The sequence below is a fragment of the Pelodiscus sinensis genome, chromosome 1, assembly GCF_052426305.1.
Source record: "Pelodiscus sinensis isolate ZL-2025 chromosome 1, ASM5242630v1, whole genome shotgun sequence".
Lineage (NCBI taxonomy): Eukaryota > Metazoa > Chordata > Testudines > Trionychidae > Pelodiscus > Pelodiscus sinensis.
This window is the reverse complement of record NC_143052.1, coordinates 132,997,019-133,013,187: the sequence shown is the minus strand read 5'-3', so window position 1 is coordinate 133,013,187 and position 16,169 is coordinate 132,997,019. Positions and strand designations below refer to the sequence as shown.

At 46.6% G+C, this 16,169-nt stretch overlaps 1 protein-coding gene across 1 annotated transcript in view; it reads left to right on the top strand.

Annotated features, from left to right (window-relative positions):
- Positions 1 to 16,169, top strand: part of CD9 (CD9 molecule) — a 42,672-nt gene that overhangs the window by 10,379 nt on the left and 16,124 nt on the right. The window contains 1 exon segment of the mRNA NM_001286914.1: positions 15,056 to 15,158. Within this exon segment, the coding sequence (NP_001273843.1) occupies positions 15,056 to 15,158 (103 nt within the window).

Below are 16,169 nucleotides of genomic sequence, written 5' to 3'. Positions count from 1 at the left end.
AAGTAACAGCACCCGGGACTAACTTACTTATGCCAACAAGCCCTTCCTACATAGACACACTTGTGTTGGTAGAAGAGAGCTTCTGTCAACCTAACTAATGTTATTCAGGGAAGTGGTGTTCCTACATTGACAGAGAGCCCCTTCTATTTATGAAGATTATGTAGGTTATGTAGAGACTATAGCTTTGCTGACATAGTTACACTGGGATAGGATCTGTGGTGTAAACTAGGGATGTTAAATATCAGTTAATTGAATAGTCGAGTAACATCATGTATTCTTATTGATTAGTTGACTATTCTATAGTCCCTGGAGGCAGGGCCAGCAGCCGTACAGGGTGCCTGGAGGGAGCTAGTCGGTGAGGGGAGCCAATTAAAAAACCAGCTCCTTTTGCAGACGACCTGTTTGTTGCCCTGTGCTGCTGCCTCTGATAAAGAGGCAGCAGTGCAGAGTGGCAGCAGCCCCTGTCTGCAGTGGGGGCTGCATCTGAGCTCTTGGACCCAGTGCAAACCAGAACTGAGCCAGGCTGCCTGCCCACCCAGCTCCTAATACACTTTAAATGCAGTCACAGCAGGAGTAGGCTTGCACCTGGTATGAGCCAGAACTAAGTCAGGCTGCTGGCCAGCCTGCTAAAAATTTACTGGTTGGGACTGGGGGAAGGGAATGTGTGTAGTTTATAGCATTAACCTATAAGCTTTTGCTTATCAGTTAATCAACTACACTGTTAGATTCTTGGTGTAAACATAGCCTCAGATGAGTGGTTTTTTTTTTCAGAAGCTGTTCCAATCTCTTCAAAAAAGACAAGAGTTCCATAGTTGTGGAAGAACTAAATCATTTTGTATCTTATTTTGCAAACTGGGAAGTAAAATCCACTTCTGCCCTTGCATTCATAATGTGTAATATCATAAAACAACTCTTGTTGATGATGGAGTGGGGGGGAAAAAAAGGTAGATTTTTTTTTTTTTTTTTTAAATCCCTCTCATGAAATTTAACCTATCCATTTTGTGAGCAGATTTCAAGCTTTTAAACAGAAGTCATGACTTTAAAATTAATTAAATAGGTTTCTTCAGAGTTGGTAAGCTCTTTTGTTTAGAGAGCTTATGCAGGTGTATGCGACTGAGGTAGTTGAGAGGTCTGTAATAGTCAGCATGGAGCTTGGTTCTGTAGCAGCAAATACAGAAGGCTCACAGGTACATTATGCATACCTAGCCAGCTCTAAGGAAGGAACTAAGTTCAAAAACTGATTACAAAGTGAGACAGCTGAACTGCAATTCACCTGCAAATTCACTATCAATTTAGGATTTAAATAAGGATCTCAACTAGTTAAATAATAGAGATGTAGCCGTGTTAGTCTGGTCTAGCTAAAACAAAAGACTAGTTTTGTTTCAACTAGTTAACACGTTACAAAGGTAATATCCCCTCTGGATATTCACATCTCCACACCAAAGCTGTGAATGAGCCACTTCCACCCAGAATTGATTAAGCCTCATTTACAGGAGCAATTTCTTCCTTATATACCTCTGCTTCTGTAACTTCCACTCTAATTCATCTGATGAAGTGGGTTTTAACCCATGAAAACTTATGCTTTAATAAACGTTAGTCTCTAGGTGCTCCTGGATTCCTTGTTGTTTCTGTACTTAAGCCCCTCTATGCAACATCTACAAACTGAGGCCTTACTTTTATGTTTTTGAGTTTCTGGAACAGGAGTTCTCTCTATCCAACAGCTCACAGGCTCCCCTGAATGTATGGGGTTTTTTGTACCTACCTCACCCTTACAACCTGTGCCTGTGGAGGTCGTGCCCTTCTCAAGAGTAGTGAAGTATTTAAGTTCAGAAAAGACCTGGTGATCCAAGAGGCTCAGACTTCATGAGTGATTAACTCCAAAACTGATTGCCTGAACTTCTAACAGAGTATTGTAGTATGTTCTTGCATAAGATAGTGAATAAAACTTGGAATTTCTAGTCTAGATAGCTCAAGTGGTGAGACATGATGCTAAAAAAATCAGATGTGTGCCCTGATATCTCCTTGTTGAATTAACACTTTCCTTGCAAACCACTAGCAAAGTTTCAAATACAAAGTGTTTTCAAGAAGAGGTAAAAATAGGTTGTGTACAATCTCCGTTTTTATAACTTTCATTGAACATCCAGCTCTGTCATAGAGCTAATTTCTTCTCCCCATTCCTACCTTATCTTCCTCAAGATTGGTTATCCAGAACATTCTGTTCTGCCACATCCCCGTCTCCCACATTATAGGTGTGCCTGGCTTTCAACAGAAAAAATAAGACCAGTCTGGAACTCCGGCCCAAACAAGTTTACAATCTGGGATGGCTGGGCAGAGTAGAAGGAAGGAAGCAGATTATTTAATTGGACTCAAGTCAGAACATTAAATACTACGATAACTTTTACGTGGATAGTAGCTGGTCTGTTTAAATTTTACACACACACGCTCATACACAAAGAAATGAGTTTGTGGGAACAGAATCTTTTAATAGTAAAGCTGAATTCAGCATTGGAACACTAACAGAAAGAGAGAATCTTAAAACACATCAAATGGTTTTGATCAAACACAGACTAATTTGGCTACCCCCCCCCCCCCATAACCAACAGAAAGAGGTGAGCTCAAAGAGGGAAGGGACTGCAAAAACTGAGGTTTCATGGGTCACAAGTACAGGAAGGAAGTGGGAGCTGAGAGAGTAATGATCCATGCAGTTGAGAGAAGAAAGGGCACGATGTGAGCCATAGTAGGAGACAAGAATAGATACAGGCAGTCCCCGGGTTACGTACAAGATAGGGACTGTAGTTTTGTTCTTAAGTTGAATCTGTATGTAAGTCGGAACTGGTGTCCAGATTCAGCCACTGCTGAAACTGACCAGCGGCTGACTACAAGAAGCCCAAGGCAGAGTTGCTCTGCCCCGAGCTTCCTGGAATCAGCCTCTGATCAGTTTCAACAGGCTGAATCTGGACACCAGTTCCGACTTACATACAGATTCAACTTAAGAACCCCAGGCGTCCCCAAGTCAGCTGCTGCTGAAACTGATCAGCAGCTGATTCTAGGAAGCCCGGGGCAGAGCAGCTCTGCCTCGGGCTTCCTGTAGTCAGCGCTGGTCAGTTTCAGCAGCGGCTGACTTGGGGACGCCTGGGGCAGAGCAGCTGGGGTGCTGCCGGGTTGGTCCAGTAGCGCTAGGAGCGGCGCTGCGGGACCAACCGGCAGCGCCCCAGCTCTCTACCACAGGCGTCCGGAGAAAAGCCTGGTCTGCTGGGGCGGGGGGAGGGCGTACTAGCTGTGCCGTCCTCCCTCCCCCCCCAGCAGACCAGGGAGAAGCGGGCGGGGGACCGAGACGCATCGCGGTCCCGCCGCCCGGGTCCCCCAAGGCTTTGCTCCCCGTCTCCCTGGTCTGCTGGAGACCAGCAGACCAGGGAGACAGGGAGCAAAGCCACGGAGCACACCGGCAGCGGGACAGCCGCAGCGCGTCTGGGCTGTCCGCTGCCCGCGTGCTCCCCAGCTTTGCTCCCCGTCTCCCTGGTCTGGGGAGATGTGGAGCAAAGCCGCAGAGCACGCGGGCAGCGGACAGCCCAGACGCGCCGCGGCTGTCCCGCTGCCGGCGTCCTCAGAGGCTTTGCTTCCCGTCTCCCTGGTCTGCTGGTCTCCAGCAGACCAGGGAGACGGGCAGCAAACCCCGTTTGTAACTGCGGATCCGACTTAAGTCGGATCCGTGTAACTCGGGGACTGCCTGTACATGTCTTTATTTGAGCTGGAACTTAAAACAGTGAAGAGGATTGCTCAAGATGTAATTAAATATCCTAACAACTTTTCCCTGCAAACTTTGTTCTTACAGAGGCTGAAAACTGAGAAACTGAAAAGGGAGTGTATAACAGAGGGTTTTATGTTCTCATGCCTTATATTTTCTCAAACCAAAGTCTGTTATTTCATAATGTAAATTGTTACCTATAAACAGAGTTCCCTATAAGCTGTGCACTTGTGGGGACTCTCAGAAGAGATTCAGATGCCTCCCACCTGATAGGTTTTTTGTTTCTACTGGTGATGTACATTCACACATGCCTTGATGCACATAAAAATTTATTCCACGCAAGAATGGAAAAAATCTACACATGAATGGAAATTATTAAAGGGAACATTGCTTTTTAAGTGAGTTTTTAATGAAGACAATAGAGGCTATTCAGTAGAGAATGCAATAGTTTTCAGTTATTTATGCTGAAAGCCTATGCAATAATTCCCGCTAAAACATCTTTGATTTGATTTGATTTCCCACTTAACTAATTTCTACTTTACCACAACTGATTAAGATGAAACATAATTTGGCTGCTAGATGGTCTCTGCCTCTCTTTATTGTTCTAATTCAGAATACTTCTCCGCTGTGCTTATTGCACACAGGAGACAGTGTTTTCTAATGGTTATATTGTACGTGTAATTTGTTGAATTTACACCAGTCCTAGAACAGAGATGGTTATACAATATGCATGGAAAATCTTGACCCAGCATTACTGCCCAGGTCCCAGATAGCAACTATACCTCAACAATTGATAATCAGAGACTAAAGCAAGGAACAAACTCTGTTGTTGATATTACAACTCCCTTCTTGAGGAGTACTGTCTTCACACAGAACCATAAGTCTTTTGTGATGCACAATGGCTAAAGCCCTCATTTGATGCCCCCTTTTAAATCATTTCTGGTAATAATAAAGAGAAGCTGAAGTATCATTCTTTCCCATCTGAAAACTAACACAAATCTTCCCCTCCCTTGCTATCCATCAATTTCCCTACAGAAACCTGGCCACATCCCCAAATTATTCTATAGTTCATTCACTGTTCAGAAAATTACCAGAATTAGCATAAAGGGGCACTTGGGTGGAGAAACCAGAGAGAATGCTTTTGGGGAAGATATGGTTCAGTCAAACACAAATCATTAGGTTTAGTACAGGGGTAATGAGGTGAAATTCCATGGCCTGTGATATTCTGAAGTCAGATTAAATAATCTAATGGTCCCTTTGGAACTGAACATCTACAAATCAGTGAAATCTGTCAAAATGTTCACAAGTGATTAGTGTTTTTTCATGAACAAGTGATTTTGGATACCTAACATGAAACACCTCAAAAGACCTTGATTTTCAGAAAGTGCTGAACACCCCACTCTGGTTACATCTACACTGTGGCGCTATTTCGGGATGCCTTCGGTATCCTGAAATAGCTATTCCTTGTCTTTGAACAAGCCTGTTATTTCGAAATATCTTTCAGAATAATGGGCTCACTATAGCCTAATGTCCCAGTAAACCTCGTTCTACAAGGATTTAGGGACATTTCGGAATGCAGGCAGTCCCCGGGTTACGTACAAGATAGGGACTGTAGGTTTGTTCTTAAGTTGAATCCGTATGTAAGTCGGAACTGGCATCAGCCGCTGCTGAAACTGATCAGTTTCAACAGCGGCTGAATCTGGATGCCAGTTCCACTTACATACAGATTCAACTTAAGAACCCCAGGCGTCCCCAAGTCAGCTGCTGCTGAAACTGATCAGCAGCTGATTCCAGGAAGCCCAGGGCAGAGCAACTCTGTCTCGGGCTTCCTGTAGTCAGCCGCTGGTCAGTTTCAGCAACAGCTGACTTGGACGCCTAGGGCAGAGCAGCTGGGGTGCTGCTGGGTTGGTCCAGTAGCGCCAAGGAGCGGTGCTGCGGGACCAACCGGCAGTGCCCCACCTGCTCTACCACAGGCCCCCGGCTTTGCTCCACGTCTCCCTGGTCTGCTGGGGGGGCACTAGCTGCATCCCCCCCCCCCCCCAGCAGACCAGGGAGACGCTGAGCAAAGCCGCTGAGGACCCGGCCGGACCCGCAGCGCTTCCAGCTGATCTGGAAGCGGCCGCGGGTCCGGCCCCGGGTCCTCCGCCGCTTTGCTCCCCGTCTCCCTGGTCTGCTGGCTCCCCCAGCAGACCAGGGAGACGGGGAGCAGCTTTTCTCGCCCCGGAGGAGGCGGGCGGCGGGACCAGGCGTCCCGCCGCTCCAGTCCTCCGGGGCGAGAAATCCCCGTTCGTAACTGTGGATCCGACATAAGTCGGATCCGCGTAACTCGGGGACTGCCTGTATACTGGGCGCAGTATACAAAGCCACAAAGGCGAGTTTGCACTTGATACAGAATATGACTAGAAGCCCATGCAGGAATTAATAGGAAGATCTGATGTAGTAAGAGAAACATGCCTGGAAACAAACCATAGCTAATTTGTTTGGATAGAGGAGTGATGTGAGTTCTGTAGGATGAAGCTGCTGTTCTAAGAAGTGAAATATGATAAGGGATGACTTTGGAGAAAGCAATAGGATGCTTAGAAGCCTTAATATAAATGGCAAAGAAGAGAAGTCTTAAAGTTAAGTTCCTGCCATTACTAGAGTCCTCTTTAGAAATTGGAATTCTTTCATCCATCAGGTTGGATATCCGTTTTTAACTTCCATTTTTGTGTAGACCTGAAACAGTGTCTGTGATAGGCCTGTTCACATAATAAGATCTGTCCAGGTTCTGCCAGTACAATGGCTTTCAGCTTACGATCTTTATTTCAACAATCACTTTTATAAATATATGTTCACTTTGCATTTCTTTATCATCTCTGGATTCAACCAGTCAATTTGAACAATTGCATTGTTGAGGAAATGATGGAACTGAGCGGTCAAACTAGGATTATCAACTGAATAACTCTACATGTTGTTTTCTTGTGCATATCGACGAGCTTAAATTATAAGCTTATTGTTCATGTTTAGTAATCTTGTGTTGCAAAGTAAAAACAGGAAATTATGGTCAAAAAAGGACACAAAATATAATATCTGCCGCCTTCAGATATATCTGCTTAACCTTCTGACAGCAACAAAACACCTCTCAAAATCTCCTTTTTATTTTTGTCCTATAACGTCTGTGTGAGAGAGCTTAGATTCTTGGTGATCATCAAGTATGTTCTAAATGTTGCATTTTTATTACTGATGATCCATTTTACTTATAAATTGAGCGTCTTCTGATATGTAGTCACTGAAAGGTAGTAAGTAAGCTTAGAGCTCTGTCATGCCATTTTTATAGTTACTCCAAGGCAGAAAACATGCCACTCCATAAAGTAGCTTAAATTATCACTGATTTTTCTTTAAGGTGGAGTTTTACAGCATTGTGGTAGCCAGACAAAAGTCAATAGCATCCTTTTGGTTTGAGAAGAACGTGGTTACAAAAAACCAAACTTTGTTTGTTTTTTAAATTGGCCTTGGATTTTGTAGCAGTCAACTCTTTTTATAGACCAAAACTATTGTCTAGCTTCCCTTTCTGACACAAAGCTAAAAATGGAGACAGACTCTTCTGCTCTGCTCTAGTTTGAAAGATAAGGCCAAATTGTCTCCTTGTCTTGGATTGGAATTAGAAAAATACTGGTAAGTACGGATGCCAGGTGTCCAGTTTTGGACTGGAATGCCTTGTCAAAAAAGGGACCCTGGTGACTCTGCCACTAAAAGGCCAGTCACGGCTCCTGGAAGCAGCTGGCTTGTCTTTTTGACTCCACATGCTGCCCCTGCCCAGGACATAGGCACCGCCCTGAATGCCAACTCTGCAGAGCCCATTGACTGGGAACCACGGCTAATGGGAGCTGCAGGGTTGGCACCTGCGGATGGAGGCAGCATATAGCACTCCCTGGCCAACCCGGTACCTAGGAACCAGTGAGATTGGCTGCCTCTTTCTTCCTGGGACATGTTTGAGGTAAGTGCTGCCCAGAGCCCACACCCTCTCACTCAACCCAGCCTCCTACCCCAGGCTGGCACCCATTCCTGCTCTCTAAACCACTCATCCTTGGCCTCAGCCTGGAGCCTGCATCCCCAGCCAGAGCCAGAGCCCTCTCCCACATGCCAAACTCCTTGGTGCCCTCTCCAGTATCTTAGCTCCCTTGTATCCAGCCGAAGCCCTCACTCCAGCCCCCTGCCTCAGCCTAGTGGAAAATGTGGGGGGAGAGGAAGTGATGGAGGTAAGGGGAGATGGGGTGAGCTGGGGCAGGACTATAGGGTAGGGTGGGGCCCTGAGGAATGGGGAGTGGTAGGAGCAGAGTGTTGAGTTTTTCAGCAGTCAGAAAGTTGGCAACTCGATGGTAAGAGCCCATCTCTAATGGAAGGCTGTTGAATGTTCAGTCTGTGCCTTCAGTCATTTTAGTCACAAAAGGCTTGAGGGTTCCTGAAAACCAAACAGCAATATTTAGCCTTGGGAACCAAGCAGATAGATGCCATTGCATTGAAGAGCTGGGGTGTTGTAGGTCAACAACTTTAATCTGCTCAAAGATTATATTAAGGGTACACTAACACAGAACCATTTATTACAACATTAATTGTTTATTAATTGGTTACAGTCCAACTGGTCAGTAGTAGGTATGTAATAGTGTAGTTGATTAACCGATAAGCAAAATGTATAGGTTAATGATATAGACCACACACAATCAATCTCTCTCCCCCTCCCCGGATATTTTTAGCAGGCTGGCCAGCCGCATGGCTCAGTCCTGGCTTGTACTGGGTCTGGGACCTACCCACCACTGTATCTCTGCATTTAAAGTGTATTAGGAGCCAGGTGGGCAGGCAGCTAGGTCCAGGAGCTCAGACCCCACCCCCTGACAGGGGTTGCTGCAGTGTGGGGTGGCAGGCAGTTGATCTGCAAGGGGGGTTGTTTTTTAAACTAGCCCCCTTCGTGAATCCTTTCCTGCCTGGCACCCCGTGCTGCTCCCTCTGGTAGAGCGGCAGCAGTGCAGCATGGCAGGGGGCTCCCTGGGAGTGGGGCTAGGGTGCACTGGCTGCCAGCCCCACCTCTGGGAACTATAGAATAGTCGACTAACCAATAAGAATTCATGAGGTTAATCGACTATTCAATTAACCAATATTTAACTTCGCTAGTCAGTAGATCACTGTTACCTGGTTGACTCCACTATGACACCACCTGCTGGTAGCTCCAGGGAATGTAGTTCTTTTGTCAGCTGGCCGCCTCCTCCTGGCTGGTGTTTCTCCCATCGCTCTGCTCTGTTTACACTTAGACTCTGGACCCCCAACACCAGCATCCTCTTCAGGACACTGCCCTCTGGCGGTGCCCATTCAATGATCTCTTGCCCCCTTCTGGGGGTTTATCAGCAATCTTGACTCTCTGCTGCCACTGTGGCCAATTGTTGCCGCTAAGCCTAGCCCCTCTGTCTCAGGGTCAAGCCACAGTCTGTATGGGCCACACCCTCTTCCCAAGAGGGTATCACCAGTACTCAGTTTCACCTGCCACTGTGACCAACTGTAGCCCCAAAGGCTAGCCCCTTACACACTGTGACTTGCCCCTGAGGTGACTTCCACTCTGATGCAAGAGGGAAGCAGAGGATCTTCTGGTAGTAGCTTTGTCCTGCCCTCCTCTACTCTCCTTTACTGCTTGTAGCTCCCTGGGCCACTTCCCCTGTGACCCTTTGCTCTTTGTAGCAAGGCTTGCAGCTTGGTAGGGATCAAGCTAGAGACTGTCTTTTTCTCACCCCCAAGCGTGCCCAGTACTGGTCTCCCAAAGGCACTTCTGTGAAAACCAGGTTCTGCCCCTTCTCTGGTCAGGACCCAACTGACTCTGTCTGCTGGGCAGCTCCTTACATACAGGGCTGCTCCCTCCAGCCTGCTTTAACCCCTTCCAGCCAGTGTGGAGTAGTTACCCACCATAATCACTCCTAGTCGTATTTTGTAACTCTAGAACACCGTCCACTGGCAAGGTTATAACTCTACAATTCACATTAGCTGGGTCTGTAACAGGTTTGGAACTTCTATTAATACACGAGCCATTTTAAAATCAACCTTAATAAGAACCCTGTATATGCGGAAATGAGTGAGTAGTCCTGAATGCTTGCTGATGGATGAGAGTCACTCCTTGAAAACTCCACGTTGCTTCTTTGCCCATTTAGGGTTGCCAGATGGTTTCAACAAAAATACCGGACATACTTGACATTACATCACAATCTACATTACATCTTATTTAGAAAATACCAGACATTTATATTTTCTCCATTTGTTTCCTGAACAGAGAGCTCAAATACTGGACTGTCTGGTTCAAAACTGGACATCTGGCAACCCTATGCCCATTTAGGATATGGTGGGCAAAAAAAGTAAGAAGAAAATTTCCTGAGCCTGGAAGAGATCATGACTCTTGCTAAAAGTCCTTTAATTATGACTCTTGCTGCCTGCACGTGCTGGAGTAGAATAGCATTATCTACTGGACATCCTTTCTTTTATAACCCTATGAACGTCAACATAGTCAAATCATATTGACCTCTACTCGCACTTAAAATTTTCCACTGCTTTAACTATACCACAAACTCTCCTCCTCCCCCATCCCTTGTGGAATGCAGTTATACTAGTACAGCTAATTGCCAATCAGCAACGCAGAATAAACTGTGCTGGTATAAAGCACCTTTTGCTGTTACAATTGCATCTGCAGTAGGGTTTTTCTGGCAATTATATTAGTGGGGGGTAAAATTGCACCCTGCGTTAACATAGTTCTACCAGTAAATCTCTTTAGGTGTAGACCAGGCCTTACCCTTATTCAGATGAGGTACAAACTGAAGAAGATTGTCTCTTTGCACTTTAACTCTGAGGTGTCAAGACTTCTTAATGTATCTTTGGTTGGATTGGGAGTCTGGTTGTGACTGGTCCTGGTCAGAGAACAAACTAATGTGTAATGGTGCATTCCAGCTAAACCTTTAGGCTCTTCTTTGATTAGCCTATTCAAGGGTTTCCCAACCTCTGGGTGGGGACCCAAATATGGGTCGCCAAACACTTTAAAAGGGTTGCCAAGTGTCTCCTCAGGTGGCTCTTAAGAAGCCATTCACACTTTTTTTTTTTTAATTGCCCTGGGTCACCAAGTCTTCCTGAATTATCAAAATGGGTCCCCATCTGGAAAAGGTCGGGAACCGCTGGTCTATTCAGATGCTTGCTTTAAAGGTATGGGTGGTTTTCTCTGATCAGGTTATTCCAGTCTTTGGCTGGGTCATTTTTCAATGCCCCCTTTTCCTGCCTCCTAAAGTATTTTAAACCCTCATTTAAGGACAGTCTCTACTAAGATGAGACTATTTTAAATTGCAAATAATCTCTAAACTATTAGAAATAAAAGCCAAACATTGACCCCTGTTAGTGACTTCCTAACTCTCCCCATGTAGGGTTCCTTCAAGGAACTCCATACACTTCCATCATTTTGGGAGGAGAGACCAGGGAAGAGGAAATTGGAAAAAGTTTCCTTTGACTCCAAGAAATGCCTATATTGTAATACACAGGAAGAAGAGAGGTCTTTTGCTCCCTCTCTCTGTGCATGTGTTCAGTGCAGGACTTCACTGGGGTCCAGGAGAATAGGGTATGATGTGATTAGAGGGAATCATGCACAGCTATGGAGATCAGTGGGGGCGGGTTGTCTCAACTGTCTGCAGAGGGGACAAGAATTTGAGCCTTTGTAACAGTCTCTCTTGGGTACAGAAGTCTGTGAATGCCACTCTGTTCTGGAAAGGATCTGTTCTCTCTTGGCTCATGTGTTTCAGCTAGCTTAACCCTTCCCTGGCACTTCTCAAACCTTAGGCCTAACTGTTGCTAGTTTGTCAACTGCTCCAAACTTCTCTTCGTCAGCACTCTGTTCTGTTGCTGTTAACTTTACATCTCTCCCTTCCCACTGAGCGTTTCCTGGCATTACTTTGGCTGTCCTTGAAATCACTGGTTTTCGAGAATGAAAAATCTCAGCTCCTACTAACCTGACTTGCCAACTTTCTTATAACAGTGCCTGTTTTGTAACAGACACACCCCACAGAAAATGAACAATGTTAGGAGGGTAAGTGACTGACTGGGCTCCTTGGGTGTGTTCAAGGCTAACTGGTTATACTTCCCATTGCTTGCTTTCCCTAGGAAACTTTAAGGCCATGGTGGAGAGCCATCCGGCCCCCGGTGCCTGGATCCAGCCGCCCGAGGCTTGGGACTCCACCCCCACAGCTCTGGGGAGACCACTGTTGTCTCACTGTGGGATGGAAGCACACAAAATCTATTAGCCTTGGTCCTCCTAGGCTCTGGTGTGCAAAGGAAATGTGAGGAGTTTCTTCCTCCTTCTCAGTTGAGAGGCCACGTCAGTGAGGGTTTGTTTTTTCTTTTTTGCTTCTCTCTTGTGTGCGGCCCCCAACTGATTTTTCTGTGAGTCCAGGGCCCCCAACCCAAAAACAGTTTCCCACCTCTGTGTTAGGCAATAGCGAATGGGCTGGCTACCCAAGCATTTAGTATGTGGCAAGCTGGGGTGTAAATCTATTCTGCGTTAACCTCGCATGCTCTTGGTGTCCTTGTGGACCCTGCTGCTGCTGAGTTTCCTAGTGTGCACTGATCTGTTCCAATTTCAAAGCAGCATAGGTGAAAACACACCAAGGATGGACCCGTCCCCCCTGATCTAGCACCCTCGGGACCTGACCAATCCCGAATGAGAGAATTTGTTGGACCAAACGAGGTCCAGCCTGTTGTCTGTTTTCATCTATGCTGCCCCTAAGCCCATCGCCTGCTGCCTCGCTCTCCCTCACCCCAGACTGGCTGGACTGCTTGCCCAGCTACTGCCAGCTCCTTAGGCAACACAGACTCTGGCCCCAGCTGCCTGCTCCAGCGGATAGCTGTGGGGCTGCTGCAGAGCTCTGTTCCCAGCCAGCTACTGAACTTGTTGCCCAGGCCCTGGCTGGCCCTCCTGCCCTCAGGCTCCCAGGCTCTCTGGTCCAGGAGCATCTGCGATCCTGCCAGACGACAGACATTGCTGGATCAGAGAGTGCTGGCTTCTTGGAGGTATAACCTGGTACTGAACTTTCAGGGCATGGCAAAAGGGTCTAGACAGACAATTAGTGTCACGTGCCAGCTTGCTGCAAACCGTGTTTGTGTAGATAGCCCCTAATTCTCTTAAATCTACTTTCTAATCCCTTGTTTTGGAGACAAAATGACTGTTCCAGATCTTAATCTGTGAATAGCCAGGCTGGCTGGATCCTTGGGTACCACAAACTTGTTTTTGTTTGCAGATCACCATTTTTGGTCCACTTTTGGGTGCAGAACTTCAGATTAGGATACATCAATGTTCCTGTTACTGCTTTTTGTATTTTCTACCCTTCTCCAATGTGCCCATATATCCCCTTTGCTTAGCTTCTATTGTATGGTGGGAAGACTTGGATTGATGAGTGCAGCAGACATATGAAGAGTGGATTATTTTTGTTGTTGTTGTTTAACCACAGTGCACAAACAGTGAATATTACCAGGCGTTAATCTGGCTATTCCCTTAGTTTAGTGAAATTTCTAGTGAACTGGTTTCCAAACCTTTTTAAGCATAAGATAACTTTCCGAATTTAAGTGCAATCCAGAATCTACCTCAAACCCAAACATCCTTGCCCCATCTCCTTCCTGCTCCTTCTCCGAGGCCCTGCTCACTCCATCCTCCCTCCCCCATCCTCACTCACTTTTATCAGGCAGGGGGTAGAGGGTTAGGGTGTGGGAGAGGAGGATACAGACCCTGATCTTGGGCTAAAGGAGTTGGAGTGTGGTTCTGTGCTGAGCCTGGGGCAGGGAACCCTATGCAGGAGGGGGTTCAGGGTGCAGGCTCTGGGAGGGAGTTTGGGTGCAGGTGGGACCAGGGCCGGCCCGAGCCATTTTAGCACCCCGGGCGCAGGGCCCCATCTCCGGGCGCACAGCACATGTGTGGGCCCGCCCCCAGGGCACATGGGTGGACGCATGGTGCATGCAGTGCCCAGTCAGCCCGGCCACCGCCGATGGCGCGCAGCCTGGGCAGGGCTGCGCCTGGCTGTGCAGGGCCTTGCGGCAACGGGGGGAAGGGCGCTGTTGGCCGGTGCTGCAGGGCTTAACATGGCCCCTGCCCCAGGCGGCTGCTGCAGCCCGCCGGGAGTCCCCCGTAGGTTGGTGCCCTGTGCAGCTGCCCAGCTAGCCCACTCCTTAATCCAGCTGTGGGTGGGACTCAGGGCTAGGGCAGGGGATTAAGGTGCAGGAGGGGTTCAGGACTGGGGCTGGGGTTTGGAATGCAGGCTCTTGCTGGGCACCACTTACCAGTTGGCTTCTGGGTGGGGTGCAGTGGGGCTAAGACAGGCTCACCCTTGCTCTGGGCTTGCACCACTCCCAAAAGCAGCCAGCAAACTCTTTTCATCCCTGCCCCACATCTGCACTGTAGAGATGGGGCAGAGTGAGGGAAAGGGCTCCCTGACATCAGCACCACCTCCTCCTCCTCCTGTGCACTGCACAGCAAGCTGGAAGCTCCAGGGGGGCGAGGGGCACTTCCAAGGCAGAGGGCAGGAGCAACATGACAGTGCTGGGAGGGACAGATGAATTGCTAGCACTTGATAGGTTTTGCCAAGAAGCAGTTAGGATCACCTGTCAAAGGTTCCAAGCTCTACCCGTAAATCCCGATCTGCTGGTTGGTGACCACTATTCTAGTGGGCCTTCATATAGGAAGCCAAGAAACTGTCTACATAGCATTGTCTTAAACACATTACAAGGTCGTCTTTATTCGGTACGCTGCAGTATTCAACCTGATTACAATAGTTCCTCTGTAAAACTGTGTGGGGTTCAGGGATAAGTGGAAATATACAGAACAGCAAGTTGACACAGTCCAATACATAACATGTCTTCAGTATGAAACAAGAAGGACATTCAGCTTGATCTGTAAATTACGATGTGGTAAAAGTTGTGAAATGTCCTACTAAATATGTACAAAACTGGAGACTAATGCAGGACTGACTTGGAATGTAAATTTGTCAAAGTGAAAATAAGTTAGTTTTGGAAATTAAATGAGGGGTAGCTGTGTTAGTCTGTAATTTTAAAAACAAGTAGTCCTGTAGCATCTTAGAGACTAACAAAACCCACTTCCTCAGATGGGCTTACCTGAGGAAGTGGGTTTTGGTCACAAAAGTTTGAGAGATACAAGTTTGTTAGTCTCTAAGGTACTCATTGTTTCTAAAACATGTAAAATTATCATCCACACCTACATTTGTAACAGCATAATGCTTATTTATTTCTGAACATTTCTCTTTTTACTCTGTATAGCTTGCAGGAACTGCAGTCCTCGCCATTGGACTATGGCTTCGGTTTGATACACAGACAAAAAGTATCTTTGACATGGAATCCAACAATTCAAACTTCTATACTGGTAAGTGGTGAAGTAAAATATTTGAGTGCTATAAATTCTCTTTGTACCTAGAAGGTTCTCTCTTCCTTAACTTTCACAAAGACTTGCCAACGTGCAATATTCATTTGTTTGAGATTTTAAGATATATTCATGTAAATATGGTGAATATGGAATAAACACACTTTTTTCAGGGAACCACCTAGCTATGTGCTTTGTACTGAGGGGATTCCTACATGTACACAGCATGTGATGGAGATCTAAAATATCCGATAGAAGAGGAGCCCTAATAGATCAGTTTTGCCTCTTTGTTTGTCCTTAGTGATTAGGCACAGAAGATGCTCCAGAACCAGAAAGTCTCAGCAAGGAGCATGCATATTGGGCCTCACTGTAGCAATAATATGTTTGATAGCCTTGGCACACATTTACATGAGGCAGCCTTCATAGAACCTGACGTACTTGTTCATAAGCTCACAGATTCATTGCATCCTGTTGTTACAAACTGGTTTGAAGGGAGCTGAAGGACCATTTTGCTGCTGCTAGTAGGAAAAATCCCCAATTCCTCTACTCACATTTCTGTTAACTGTGGATTCACAAAGGGGATGGGGACAAGAACTAGAGCTGGTTAAAGTATTCAGTCCTTCTGAACTGTTCTGAGACTTCTTATCTGTCAGTTGCAATGTTAACCTTTTGGATTGTTTGGGGGCAAACAAAATACGTGGGTTTTAATACCACTAAATGTAAGTGCGTACTGGGAATGTGAATAGGTAACCGATTGCCAGGAGGACTGCTCCAGCGTGGGAGGGGGCTGGGAGTTGGCCTTGCCAGCAAGCTCCAGTTCCCATGCAGTGGCTGGCAGCGTGGGCCCCGCACATTGGGACTGCTTCAGCCAGCCTGGAGTGTTCCCCAGCTCAGGATTCCACTTAATCGGTTAACCAGTTAAACGTTAGGCTCACCTAACATTTAATAGGTTAACTGATTAATTGGGATTTTTACATCCCTCACATATACTTCGTAAAAAGGTTCTCCACACCT